This window comes from Pantherophis guttatus, chromosome 1 (genome assembly GCF_059756535.1).
Source record: "Pantherophis guttatus breed Tessera chromosome 1, ASM5975653v1, whole genome shotgun sequence".
Taxonomy (NCBI): Eukaryota; Metazoa; Chordata; class Lepidosauria; order Squamata; family Colubridae; genus Pantherophis; species Pantherophis guttatus.
In genome coordinates, this window is record NC_142063.1 from 69,381,060 (window position 1) to 69,395,556 (window position 14,497).

The following is a 14,497-nucleotide window of genomic DNA, read 5'->3' on the forward strand; positions in this document are numbered from 1 at the left end:
TTAATACAGGTATATGATATAATATACCTGTATTATATATGATATAATAGTCTGCACTGATTCTATGGATCAGTGGTGGAATATTGGTTGACCATTCTGGAAAATACTGGCCAATACAACTGGAGAACAGAATAATATAGGATTAAAAAATGAGAAAAGAACATTGAAATCCTCACATAGGTTTGGAAGCGGTATAATCTGCAAGCATATTCCAGCTGCTCCCTGTTTTGTTCTACTTTACACCGCAAGACTTCCCAATTCTCCACTAAGGCCTGTTGCTTTGCCTTGATCTCTGCTGCTTGCCTCTCAGAGCACAGGCAGAGCACGCCATCTGCAGTATCCATCAAAACATGCAGCTGCAAAACAGGGGAAAAAAAATGAAGTGAATCGTTTAACTTTTAAAATAAAAGTTTAAGAACCCATCCATCAGTGACATTTCCCCAAACGATGGGTAACTCCAGTTCACTCTATACAGAGCTTCATAAGCAGCCAGAGTCTTGAATTTCAGTTTGCAGAGAGGAGCAGGCCTCAGAAAATTAAACTATTGAAACAGACAGTCTGTCTAGTCTATTTACACTAGCTGGGGATTTGAAACTGGCACAATATCTGCAGCTGGCTGGATTAAGTAGCCCAGGAGGACAATCTGTCATGTCTATATGAGAAATAGTCTGATAGCACTGGCAGGAATACAGCAGCAGCCAAATTGTTTTTGTTTCTGCAGACAAGACTGCCTCTCATTCATCCATCAGCAAATCTGTCAGGTCAAGTGCTGCTTTTCCTTCTTCTCGCTACTCAATATGTTCATCCTCTTTCCCTCTCTTCCTCCAAAAGGAGGCGGAGGAAGAATTGCTGAAGCTAGCAGCTCACAAGGTAACAAAAACAATGCTGGACAAATACTGGGAAGGTGAAAGTAAAGAGTAAGACTGGGGTGGACTGGGATTGCAGCTATGGAGCTTCCTCTTCTTTCCCAAAGGTCTCAGCCTGGTAATCCATATAATTTCTCCTCCTGGGAGGTAAGGAGATAAAAGAGTTATAGGTGGGGTATCCCTGTTTAAAGGCAAGGAAGGACTCTATCCATCTCATCCATAGCACTTGAAAGAACCCTCTGAGAATGTCCTGGTTCAAGACATGTGCTTTCTTCCTTGGTTCATTTATTAAATTTATGTCTCGTATTTCATTTGAATGGTGTGGTGGCCTAGAGGTGGAGCTCTCGCCTCACAATCAGGAGGTTGTGAGTTCGATCCTAGGTAGAGGCAGCTATTTCTCTCTCTGGGCACAATGAGAATATATCTGCTGAACAAAACTCCGCATTGGTGACAGGAATGGCATCTGGCCAGTAAACACTCAGCTCCATTCAGTTGCCCACACCACAAGGGATTATGGGATCATTAAAAGAAGAAGAAGAAGAAGTCTCATATTTCATTCATGAATTCAAGGTGGCAAACCTAGCACTCACACCCCCTAGTTTTCCCTGGAATAACACCTTATATTGAGGCAAGGTGGCTGGCCTAGTGTTACCCAATGAATTTCCATGTCTGACGTGGACTATAACCTGGCTACTCCTGCTCCTAGCCCAATGCCTTAACCATTTGTTGATGGCATCTTGCTGATGAATAGTTTCAGTTCAAATTCATATTTAAAGCATATTCATATTTAGAAGACAAGAACCACAGGCAAATTCAAAACAAGACCATTATATCTGTAAACTGCACAGAATTGCTATGTGTTGGGCAGACATGTAAATTTTCTTAATATACTTTTTAAAGGACTGCAGTATATCTTACCTGCTGCTCATTCCCAAATAATTCATGCTCAAGAGTTGCTTGCTTACGTAGCTGTGACTGCACCCCATTCAGATCTTTAGCAATGGAATCTGGGATGGTCTTCAATTTGTCCTAAAGACCAAACATGTTTTCTGTTAATCATTCTGGTTTGATTTTGTTCTAAAATAGGCAGTATATAAAACTCTTTTCATTGGCATATGTGGGGGTCTATTTGTAAACGAAAAGAATCATACCCATAAAGTGATCTAAATCCCTTCCCTTCCACTGTATAAAACCTATGCTCTACAATCCATCTTTGATACTGGAAAGAAAGAGACTGAAGAAAAAAGTATGTCATGCAGTGGGGTACAGTTTAATCCCATTATTCATTTGAGCCAAATTTCTACATTTCTATATGTATATATGAGAGAAATATGGGAATAAAACATTGGACAACTGTTTTTATTTCCCCTTTTATATTTTCCTGATTTAAAAATGTTATGGGCAAATGTAAACTTTCACAATACTATAATTTTACATTTATTGTTAGCCATCACGATTACTCCGTGTGGAAAGGCGAGGTAAACAATAGAAACGAATGCTTGTTGTTTCATATCTAATCTGAGCCTCAGAAAGACATGTTTGCTTTCTGACACAAATTTCACCTCAATGTGGCTGAGAGCTTCCATCAAGTCCTGCAGGCACTTGTAAATTGCTTCAGCATCTTGCAACAGTTTGCCTTTGTAGTTTGTCATCTCCAGCAACTCCTGCCAGTTGTTGCTAAAGCGGGAAAAAAGTCAGATGTATGAAGCAGTATCCAGAAGAAAGTCAGAAGTGGACAGTTATGAAAGAATGTGTCAGTCAGTGATGAGCTACCTATCAATCAGCTATGCCAATTTCTGATGGTGTTTTTCTGGAACCGCAGTTAAAAAATACACGGTGGTGTCATAAATATAAATCTATCAACCTTCTCCTTACAAAAAATCTATCAGAATTTCTTGAGTTAAGATTTAAAACAAATTAAGAAATGTGTGCATGTGTACAATTTTACTGCACTGAATTAATTAACACAAGTATACATGTATGCATATGACTGGAGATGATGATGATGGAAAAGGTTCTAGCAATAGCTAATCATTCTATCTATCTATCTATCTATCTATCTATCTATCTATCTATCTATCTATCTATCTATCCATCCATCCATCCATCCATCCATCCATCCATCCATCCATCCATCCATCCATCCATCTATCTATCTATCTATCTATCTATCTATCTATCTATCTATCTCTATCATCTGATAGGTTTTCATACAGATAAAATTATATAAACAAACCAATAATACCATACTTTAAAATAATAAAAATATACGATCATATAAAAATAATCAAAATGCATGTGTGTGAAGTGTGTGTGTGTGTATCTATCTATCTATCTATCTATCTATCTATCTATCTATCTATCTATCTATCTATCTATCTATCTATCTATCTATGTTATATTGCTCAAAAGTCTTCTCCCTTTCCTCTTGGTTGAGAACAAGTAATGAATTTAAATATTAATAACAAGCCATTGTTGCAAATCAAATCTACATTTCTCCTTCCACTTCTGCAAAATTCTGAATAGTTTAAGAAAGATATTAGATCTTGCAGCAAAGTAGACATGCCACCCAAATCTTCTCCTTCATGGAATATTCCCCCCCCCCCCCCCCCCATATGGCTCTTTTACAGCTTCCTGATCCTTGTCTTGTGAAAGAAAAGGTCAGACTGAAAAAATAATGGAAAAAGACAAGAATGCTTTCTTACCTCAACTGTTTCTGCTTCTTCCGAATCTCCCTGGATTCAACATGGCCATAATCCAACATTTTCTGAGCTAACTGATGACATGCAGCAACTCTCTGGGAAGCAATTTCCATCTGATGCTGAGATTTTTCATATTTGACACAAAGAAGCTTTTGAAGAAAATGAATAGAGGGAAAAATTGAAGTGATGAATCGTTTTGAATAACTTTTCCAAGTGATTTTTCCTGTATGATCCCAGTATGCATTTATTTCAAAGTACAGTCTCTATTAAAGTCTGAAATTCCAAACATCTTTGTTCCATATTTTCTTCTAGAAGGATAATCCTAGAGCAATTTGAAATGCTTTACCATCTTTCGTGCAGTTTTGTGTCTCCTCAAACAATAATAAATATTACACAGGGAGTCCATTCATGGCATTGATGTTATTTCATAAGAGCTAAAATTTTGCTCAACTTCTATAGAGGACCTCTTATCTCCACATGAGTCTGTCAAAATGCCAAAGACCCCAAAAGAAACCAAATAAGGCCAAGCATTTATTAGACTGATGTGCTTGTTTTTTATGCCATTTTAGGACATTAGAAGATTTTTTTTGCATTGGTTTTTAATTATTCCAACTGACTTTTATAATCTAGTAGTGCAATACTTTTGCTTGAACAGTGACTTGGTCTCAATTACTTGAAAATCTCTTCCAATTCTATGATGCTAATTATAAATGAAATCTAATCATGCAAAATCTATTTTTTAAAATCATCTCAAGTGCAAAAACAAAAAAGGAAAGAAAGAAAAAGTAGTGACCTCAGTGAGATCATGTATCATATGAACAGTGGCGGGGAGGGGATTATTTATTTGGAGTTTCAAACTTTAGCCTCTAATCCAAGGGTGTTCAGTTACTACTCCAATTGATGATCATATCAATGTTTATTTCAAATAAGATTATTCTTTTGATTTTTTTTTTTTGCAATCTCCTTGATCAGAAAAATAATATTTTCATCATTATTCTGTCGACATCTTACTAATTATTTTGAACAATGAGTAATCATGAATACATTATCCTTTATTCAAGCATCTAAATTTCATAAATATTTCTTGTCTGCAAAAGCTCTCTATAATAATTATTAATCAATGCATTAAAATGCCTAAAAAGATGAGTGACTTCATAGATTCATAGGTTCAAGACCAGCCTTAGCGAAGGGCTGCGACATTAGGGACGCAGAACCGGAGGTCGGGGAGGGGGTTGGAGTTCGATTTGAAGAGGGCTGTTCCATCAGCACAGTGAGTGGGAGGGGCAGATATGGCGGAAACTGGGGACCATATCATGTGCGGGGAATGCGCACTCGCTATCTTAGAGCGATTGCGCATTCCGGTCCCCAATGCCTTTCTTGTTCCCCAGGTTGTTCAGATTCTCAGGGCCAGAGCCTCCGGCTGATGTTGTGCAACGCCAGGTCCGTTGTTAATAAAGCCCCCCTCATCCACGATCTTATTCAGGAGGGGGAGGCGGACCTGGCGGGCATTACGGAGACCTGGTTGGGCCAGGAGGGGGGAGTCCCCCTCGTGGATATATGCCCACCAGGCTTCCGTGCATTTCATCAGCCGAGGGCTCAGGGCAGGGGCGGGGGGGTGGCGGTTATTATAAAGGAAGGTCTGGATCCAAGGGAGACCACTGTTCCACAGATAGCCGGATGTGAGTCCCTCTTTGTGAAGTGGGGTCGTGGAGTACAGATGGGCCTGTTGGTCACGTACCTGGCTCCCTGCCACGTGGCAACGGCCCTGCCCGAGCTCCTTAACGTTATAGCCGAGGTGGCGGTGGGCACCCCCAGACTTGCCATCATGGGGGATTTCAATCTGCCATCTATCGGTGAAACGTCTGAGGTGGCTCGAGAGTTCATGGCTTCCATGACGGCCATGGACCTTACTCAGTTAATTCATGACCCCACTCACACAGGAGGACACACTCTGGACTTAGTTTTTGTCTCTGGTCAGTGGTTGAGTGGCCTCGATATAGGGGATATAGCCATCGAACCCTTGTCATGGTCTGACCACTCGCTCCTTCGACTGGACTTTCTAACCGCTGCACCCTGCCGCAGGGAGGCGGGACCGACCAGGTGGTTCCGCCCCAGGCGCCTGATGGACCCTGATAGGTTCCAGATGGAGCTTGGGCCATTTCCTGAGATTCTGGCTCATGACTCGGCCGAAGACCTGGTGGCCGCCTGGGATAGTGCGGCTGCCGGGGCCTTGGACCGAGTCGTGCCTTTGCGGCCTCTGACCGGCACCGAACTCACCTAGCTCCTTGGTTTTCCGAGGAGCTTAGGGAGATGAAGCGCCGGAAAAGACGCCTGGAGAGTAGTTGGAGGACCAGCCGCTCCGAACCTGACCGAACACTGGTGAGGTCTCATATTAAGACCTACCTAGTGGCGATAAAAGCGGCGAAAACTAATTATTTTGCCGCTCTTATCGCGTCATCAGATAATCGCCCGGCCGCCCTGTTTAGGGTGACCCGCTCCCTCCTCCATCTGGAAGTGCGGGATGACCCCTTGCAGGGTCGAGCTGAGGATTTTGTGCAGTATCTGTATGACAAAATCGCTCAGATTCGGGAAGGGCTGGCCTCTGACTGGGTATGTCCAGATGGGATGACTGAGGCAGGTCTTGAGAGTGTTATCTGGGGGGAGTTCGATCCTGTGGCTCCCGAGGACATGGACAGGGTCCTGGGACGGCTGAACGCGACCACATGTTTATTGGACCCGTGTCCCTCCTGGTTGGTACTGGCTTCCCGGGAGGTGACACGAGGCTGGCTCCAGAAGATTGTTAACGCTTCTTTGAGTGAGGGAGTCCTGCCGGCCGCTTTGAAAGAAGCGGTGGTGAGGCCCCTCCTCAAGAAGCCTTCTCTGGATCCGGCTGTTTTGGCTAACTATCGTCCAGTCTCCAACCTTCGCTTCATTGCGAAGGTTGTTGAGAGTGTGGTGGCGCAACAGCTTCCCCGGTACCTGGATGAAGCTGTCTATCTAGACCCGCTCCAGTCCGGCTTCCGGCCTGGGCACAGCACGGAAACGGCATTGGTCGCATTGGTGGATGATCTCTGGAGGGCCCGGGATAGGGGTTGCTCCTCTATCCTGGTCCTGTTAGACCTCTCAGCGGCTTTTGATACCATCGACCATGGTATCATGTTGCACCGGTTGGCGGGGTTGGGGGTGGGAGGCACCGTTTTGAGGTGGTTCTCCTCCTACCTCTCTGACCGGTCGCAATCTGTGTTGACAGGGGGGCAGCGGTCGACCCCGAGGCACCTTGCTTGTGGGGTGCCACAAGGGTCGGTCCTCTCGCCCCTTCTGTTCAACATTTATGTAAAGCCGCTGGGTGAGATCATCCGTGGCTTCGGGGTGGAGTTCCATCAGTACGCTGATGACACCCAGCTGTACATCTCCACCCCAGGCCACCCCAATGATGCCCTTAAAGTGATGTCCCAGTGCCTGGAGGCCGTGCGGGCCTGGATGGGGAGAAACAGGCTCCAACTCAACCCCTCCAAGACCGAGTGGCTGTGGCTTCCGGCGTCCCGATATAGCCAGCTGACGCCATCGCTGGCTATTGGGGGCGAATCACTCGCCCCCACGGAGAGGGCTCGTAACTTGGGCGTCCTCCTGGACGCACGGCTGTCGTTAGAAGATCATTTGGCGGCCGTGGCCAGGGGGGCTTTTTATCAGGTCCGCCTGATACGCCAGTTGCGCCCCTTTCTAGATCGGGACTCCCTACGCACAGTCACTCAGGCACTCGTCACTTCCCGCCTGGACTACTGCAACGCTCTCTACATGGGGCTCCCCCTGGGGTGCACCCGGAGGCTCCAGCTGGTCCAGAACGCGGCCGCGCGGGGGATTTTGGGGGCGACGAGGCGCTCCCACGTGACACCTCTCCTGCGCGAGCTGCACTGGCTCCCGGTGGTCTTCCGGGTGCGCTTCAAGGTGTTGGTGACCACCTTTAAAGCGCTCCATGGCTTAGGGCCGGGGTACTTACGAGACCGCCTTCTGCCACCAATAGCCTCCCACCGGCCAGTACGCTCCCACAGAGTGGGCCTCCTCAGGGTGCCATCCGCCAGACAATGTCGGCTGGCGACCCCCAGGGGGAGAGCCTTCTCTGTGGCGGCGCCCACCCTCTGGAACAACCTCCCCCCAGAGCTACGTACAATAACAGACCTCCGGATTTTTCGTCGGGCCCTAAAAACCCATTTATTTCAACTAGCTGGGCTGGCTTGAGTCAAATTTTAAACGGATTTTAAATTGGAATGTTTTAATTACGGCCAAAATTATTTAATTATTTTAAACAGATTTTAGATTTTGTATGTTTTGTATGTATGTCTTGTTTTTACTTTGGCTGTTCACCGCCCTGAGTCCTACATTGGAGAAGGGCGGTATAGAAATTTAAACAAATAAATAAATAAATAAATAAATAAATAGATGCATTCACATGGTATCCTTGGCAGCAATACAGAAATATACTTTTGTCTTCTTCTGAAATGCTATTTCAACTTCTCAGTCCAGCCTATAGCCCTGATGTTTCCCGGTCTCCTATACAAATATTAGCTAGACTCAAACAGCTTACCTTCTGAGTCCAGACATGGTTGGTCAGAGGCTAGTCTCAGTTGAAAGTAATCAGCTTCACCAACACCTTAACTCACAGCTCACAGTAGATTATTCCATCCCCAAAGAACATGTTCTTTTGTTCTGTTTCTTTTACATGTATGAAGCCACTTTTCCTGAACAGTCATGTAATATATTTTATACCATTGCAACATATTCTGGAAATCTTTTGAACCATTAGCATTATAACTTACAAGGACATGATCATAATCAGGTCCATAGTCTTCAGAACTGGCCACCTGCTTTTGCTTATTGATCCAGCCATCAAGATCTTCATATTCACTCAGGAAGTCATGTAGTTCAAGTGTCTCCTCCAACCTTTCACCCCTAATTTGAAGATAAAATAGGCAGAACAAAGGCAACAGAAAACTTAGAAATTTTGATACAACCACTCTGTAAAAATTACACATTCAATATCATTTTGAACCTTAAGGCCACTGATTATAACTGATAGGATAAGTATAGAGGACCCTTATGAATGCAGTGTTAGGCTAAGGACGTCTATGTTAGTGTACATTGCCTTCTTCATCTTTCCTCCTTAAAAATAGCCAGACATCGTCCATTAAGGGGGAAAAAGATAGGAAGAATGCTATAAAAATATGGGTGTATTCCAGATGGGTTACACTTTTATTTATTTATTTTACCAATCTGTAAGGCTTCCCTTCTTGTAGATGTAACTCTGAATGGGTAACAACACCAATAAAAACAATATTAGCAAAAACGTGGCTTCATTATATATGAGTAAAGAGATAGCATTAGTTTAGCAATAAATATTCCTCTGAAAACAGCCACAAAAGGAAGTTCATCTGGATATGGATGGGTGGTGCTTATGTGAAGTCAGCTGTGACATAATCCTGTGTCTAAGCACACTTTCCTGCTTCCCTTTCTTCTTATGAACTGCCTGGGTTTTTTTTTAGTCAAGGTCATTTCCATGAACAGGACAGATACTTGCACCTTGTTGTATATAGAATAGAATAGAATAGAATAGAATAGAATAGAATAGAATAGAATAGAATAGAATAACAGAGTTGGAAGGGACCTTGGAGGTCTTCTAATCCAACCCCCTGCTTAGGCAGGAAACCCTACACCACTTCAGACAAATTGTTATCCAACATCTTATTAAAAATTTCCAGTGTTGGAGCATTTACAACTTCTGGAGGCAAGTTGTTCCACTTATTAATTGTTCTAACTGTCAGGAAATTTCTCCTTAGTTCTAACTTGCTTCTCTCCTTGATTAGTTTCCACCCATTGCTTCCTGTTCTACCCTCAGGTGCTTTGAAGAATAGTTTGACTCCCTCTTCTTGGTGGCAGCCCCTGAGATATTGGAACACTACTATCATGTGTCCCCTAGTCCTTCTTTTCACCAAACTAGACATTAAACTAGACATATGAAGCATAACATACGATTATGTAGAAACCAACACATGCTGCAACTTTCCTTCATGATAACATAGACCCATATGCATTTTTTTTGTCTCTACAGACATGATGTATGATTATATCTTACTGAATTATTAGGATTGAGCTCTCTGACAAGACAACATAAAACCAACACACACAAAAATTCAGAAGACTCCCATGATTTTCACATTGTATGATTGAAATTCACTTCCTGATGAAAAGAATAGCAAAAAAAGAAAAAAAAAGCTAACAAGAAAATATATAATCGGACCACACAATCTTTTTTCATTCCCTACCTTGCTTTAGCCAATGTTTGTAGTTCTTGAAGCTTTATGTGGACCTGTCTTTGAGGCATATCAACTTCATCATAATGGATGGAGTCTGAAAGTGGTAGAGTTTTGGCAGTTTCTTCTAGTTCCATGACTAAGTTCTGATAAATGCCAATTTCATGCTCTAGAGCCTGACACAAAATAAGTACCAGTTGAAGAGAAAATGTAGAACATTCAATACTGACAAAAAGTAGTCCAGTTTTACTTAATGTGCAAAAATGATTCAGGAACCCCAAATTAGCAGACAATATCAGATTTAACTGAAGCCATATTCAATATATAAAAAACAAACTAGAAGCCACTTACATGAGTCTTCCAAATGCAAAGTTTGTTAGAAGCCATTGTAAAAACAGATTAAGTACAGTAGTGGGTTTCAAATCCCGTCGCTACCGGTTTGTTCATGGGGGCATGTGCATGTGTGCGCAGAAGCTTCTGCACATGTGCAGAAATGTCCGAGCGGGTGGGCGGAGCCTCTCACCGCCGTCGCTACCGGTTTGCCCAATCTAGGGCGAACCGGTAGCAACCCACCACTGATTAAGTACATAAATAACATATGACAGGGAATTACTAATAAGAAGCATAAACTATATGGAAGTAGAAGCAAGGTGTTTACATAGGATTTCCTACGAAAGGAGCAAGTTTATAAGTCTGTACATAGTTAAAGGCAAAGAAGTCGTTTTTCAAAATCAACCAATTACTGTTTGAGAACTGTTATTTGATTCTAATAAGGTACCTATGAAGGTGATGCCTCTAACCAACTTGATAAAAGGTTTTCTTGCAAATTTTATCATCTGTGAGAAAAGACTCTGATCATAGTCTCAATGAAGCAACTTTATTAAGCACTCTTTAGTTGTTGGTTCACAGTTGTTTGTGCATTCAGCAATATTTTTCTACAGTGAGACTGAAATACCATACTAGATTTATTTCAGAACTGTACAGAACTATAAATATAGGTTGGGACATACTTAAGAGGGCAAAAACCTGACTACAGCCTTATAGAGTGTATGTGGAAATTATTCATCAATAGATGACTGCTATTATAGCCTACTTCCTCTGTCCTTTGACATATTGCTACTGTTCATAGCAATTAAAAATAGATGACGTGATGAGGTTTTTCACATAGATGATGTGAAAAACTAGATAGACCCATGAAGTTGAAATAAACTTGAATATGACTGAATATATTATTTCTTTGAACTTTGAACAAGGCGCTGAGTAGTCCATGGTGGAAAATATTTAAACTCAAATATTGTTGAGTTTTTGGTGTTCTCTAAGCTTGCTTCTTTTCTTGCAGAAGTTTCCTTAGCAGGTTAAATAACATCATCAGTGAATGAAGGAATATAATTTTCTGATTGTTTATATATAGTATGGTAACTTCTCCTACCAACCTTAATTGTGGTATTATTTCTTCTTAAATGCTTTTGGGAAGGGCATTGTTTCTTCTTTGCTTGTTCTTGTTTATCTGGTGCTGGTTCTCAATTATCTAATATTAGTTAATAGGTATATGAGTGTTCAACCTTCAATTGCTTCCTTTCTTGAATGGTTTATAGACTGATCTTATCTTAATATATCTGTTAATAGATGACTCATCAGAGTGCCATGTCCTCAGGAATTTTCTTTCACTTTTGGATTTAGATTGTTTTCCTAGATCCCATGCATTGGTGATATTTCTTAATTTGGAAATGAAACATCTACAGGAACAGAAACAGGCTCAGAGACCACCAGGAACCCAATATGTATTAATAATGTTGGCTGGTTTATCAACAGGAATTTTACAGGGCCCTTACAGCAGGATTTCTCTTAGGCCAAGAAAAATAAGGAGTGGTGGTAGACCAGTTCTCATTTTAAAAAGTAGTTCATGTAGAGTTAATATTACTGTCTGAACACAACACAGTTCATAGTTCAAGAGCGATGGTGGTACAGTGGTTAGAATGCAGTACTGTAAGCTACTTTTGCTGCCTGCTGTGTGCCTGCAATTTGGCAGTTCGAATCTCACCAGGCTCAAGGTTAACTCAGCTTTCCATCCTTCCAAGGTCAGTAAAATGAGGACCCAGATTGTTGGGGGCAATATGCTGACTCTGTAAAACTGCTTAGAGAGGGCTGTAAAGCACTGTGAAGCGGTATATAAGTTTAAGTGCTATTGCTATTGCTATAGGCAATATGAATTTGTCATACCAATTAAGAATCAATATTTTAAATTTAGCCTCTACATTGTATAGGTATCCTTAAGGCTGGGAATACAACTATTCAACATCTCAGTAATCCTACTTAGTTTATAGTCTGTATATATAAGTTACCTTATGTTTTGCTATATGGTTAAGAGTTGCGGCTTCATCATTACCACAATCTTTGTTGGTGACCAGTGGAAGCTTCTCTGCCACCCAATTCTCGAGGTCCCAAGTATCCATTAGGAACTTTTAAAAAATGAAAAGTACACATGGTGATATAAGAGGCACTTACTGTCACAGATTAGTTCTATAAAATAGTATCTTTGCATTCTCAATATTAAATGAAAAGACGGCTAAAAGGACCATATATATTAATTACATACAAGGTCAGAGATATAGTGCAAAGCAAAGTACTTGGCTGCTGCTTCAGGAGACAATGCCAAGGAACTTATAAATATGAAACTACAGTGATAAGACTGTAGAACAAAGAGGAACAAATGAGGAAGGTCAGAAAGGATTCTATCCTTTTTCAAAAGGAAAAAAGCAAGATATATATATCTTGGCTAGCCTTTGTAAGGGATAATAATAATAATAATAATAATAATAATAATAATAATAACAACAACAACAACAACAACAACAACAACAACAACAACAACAATAATTTGCCGGAGTTGAACATTTTTACTCTACAAAAAACCACCCTACTCAGAACAGCTAACATCCTCCAACGATACCTTAACAGTTCCTAGGTCCTTGATTAGGACTCGAGCTGCTGAGCTATTAACCAGCCTCAAAGGCTGTGAATCTCACTAAAGATTAACTGATAATAATAATTTTATTTCTATACTGCCCTTCTCCCGAAGGACTCAGGGTGGTGTACAGCCTATTAAAAGAACAAAGACAGACATCAATTAAAAATAATTAAAATTATTAAATAGTTTTGGCTCAAATTTAAAACCCCCAAAATTTAAAACACCTAATTTAAAATCATTACATTGATAGCCGGCCTGGTGGAACAGCAGGGACTTGAGGGCACAGCGAAATACACGGAGGTCGGAGATCTTATGCATTTCCGGGGGCAGTTCATTCCACAGGGCAGGGGCTCCCACAGAGAAGGCCCACCCCCTGGGTGTTGCCAGCCGACATAACTTGGCTGATGGCACCCTGAGGAGACCCTCTTTGTGGGAGCAGACTGGCCGGTGGGAGGCTATTGGTGGCAGCAATCGGTCTCGAAGGTACCCGGGTCCTATGCCATGGAGCGCTTTAAAGGTGGTAACCAGCACCTTGAATTGCACCCAGAAGACCACTGGGAGCCAGTGCAGCTCACGCAGGAGGGGTGTCATGTGGGCACAATGGGTTGCACCCATAACCACCCGCACGGCCGCATTCTGGACCAGTTGGAGCCTCCGAGTGCTCTTCAAGGGGAGTCCCATGTAGAGAGCATTACAGTAGTCCAGCTGGGAGATGACAAGGGTGTGAGTGACCATGCGCAAGACATCCCAGTCCAGAAAGGGCTGCAACTGGCAAATCACGTGAACCTGATAAAAAGCCCCCCTGGCCACGGCCATCATATGCTCTTCTAAAGGCAGCCGTGCATCCAGGAGGACACCCAGATTGCGAGCCCTCTCTGTGGGGGGCAAAGATTCACCCCCAATAGTCAGCGATGGTACCAGCTGACTATATCAAAGCATATAAAGGCAAGGTAGCTATCCAGTGGTGGGATTCAAATAATTTAACAACCGGTTTTCTGCCCTAATGATTTCTTCCAACAACCAGTTCACCAAACTGCTCAGAAAGTTAACAATTAGTTCTCCAGTTATTCTTCCAACTGGTATCCCACCACTGTATCTATCCCTTATTTTGAAGGATGGCAAAGGAATGGCCAAAAGTTTGTTGATTCAAAAGAGGAGGAGGAGGAAAAGGATTTAGGATTTAAACCAGGGGGCTGATGTATATATAGGGTCTGATTCCCATATCCTGAAGTAGGCAGGCCTCATATTTATGCCTTATCATTGATATCGTCATCAATATCATTATTCTTAACTTCAGCCATTTTAAGACGTGTGGACTTCTACTCCCATAATTCCTTGCTGCCTAGAGAATTCTGGGAGTGGAAGTCCACACATCTTAATGTTATCAAAGTTGAGAAACACTGGTTTATATCTCTTCCTTATTGTCATATACATTGCATATTCTTGAAAAATAAAAAGGGGAAATAAATAAATGGAATATGAAGTACTAAACAGGAAATGCAGGCGAATTCACTTGCAAAGTAATGGTTGTGTTGTAGCAGAGAACTGCAAGGTAAACAAGCCAGAGAACCAGAAGTCTGGGAATTCTCACCAAAAGGAAAATGGACTCCTTAAGCTTTGCAGAATTCAATATTGCAATTTGCAATACTGCAGATT

At 42.1% G+C, this 14,497-nt stretch overlaps 1 protein-coding gene across 1 annotated transcript in view; it reads right to left on the minus strand.

Moving 5' to 3' along the window:
• SPTBN5 (spectrin beta, non-erythrocytic 5) overlaps positions 1 to 14,497 on the minus strand; it is a 114,246-nt gene that overhangs the window by 63,135 nt on the left and 36,614 nt on the right. The window contains exons 26-32 of the mRNA XM_087882182.1: positions 12,216 to 12,332; positions 9,886 to 10,049; positions 8,383 to 8,515; positions 3,572 to 3,717; positions 2,429 to 2,543; positions 1,785 to 1,895; positions 66 to 356 (exon numbers count right to left, since the gene is read on the minus strand). Of these exons, the coding sequence (XP_087738308.1) occupies positions 66 to 356; positions 1,785 to 1,895; positions 2,429 to 2,543; positions 3,572 to 3,717; positions 8,383 to 8,515; positions 9,886 to 10,049; positions 12,216 to 12,332 (1,077 nt within the window). The remainder of the gene's footprint in view (positions 1 to 65; positions 357 to 1,784; positions 1,896 to 2,428; positions 2,544 to 3,571; positions 3,718 to 8,382; positions 8,516 to 9,885; positions 10,050 to 12,215; positions 12,333 to 14,497) is intronic.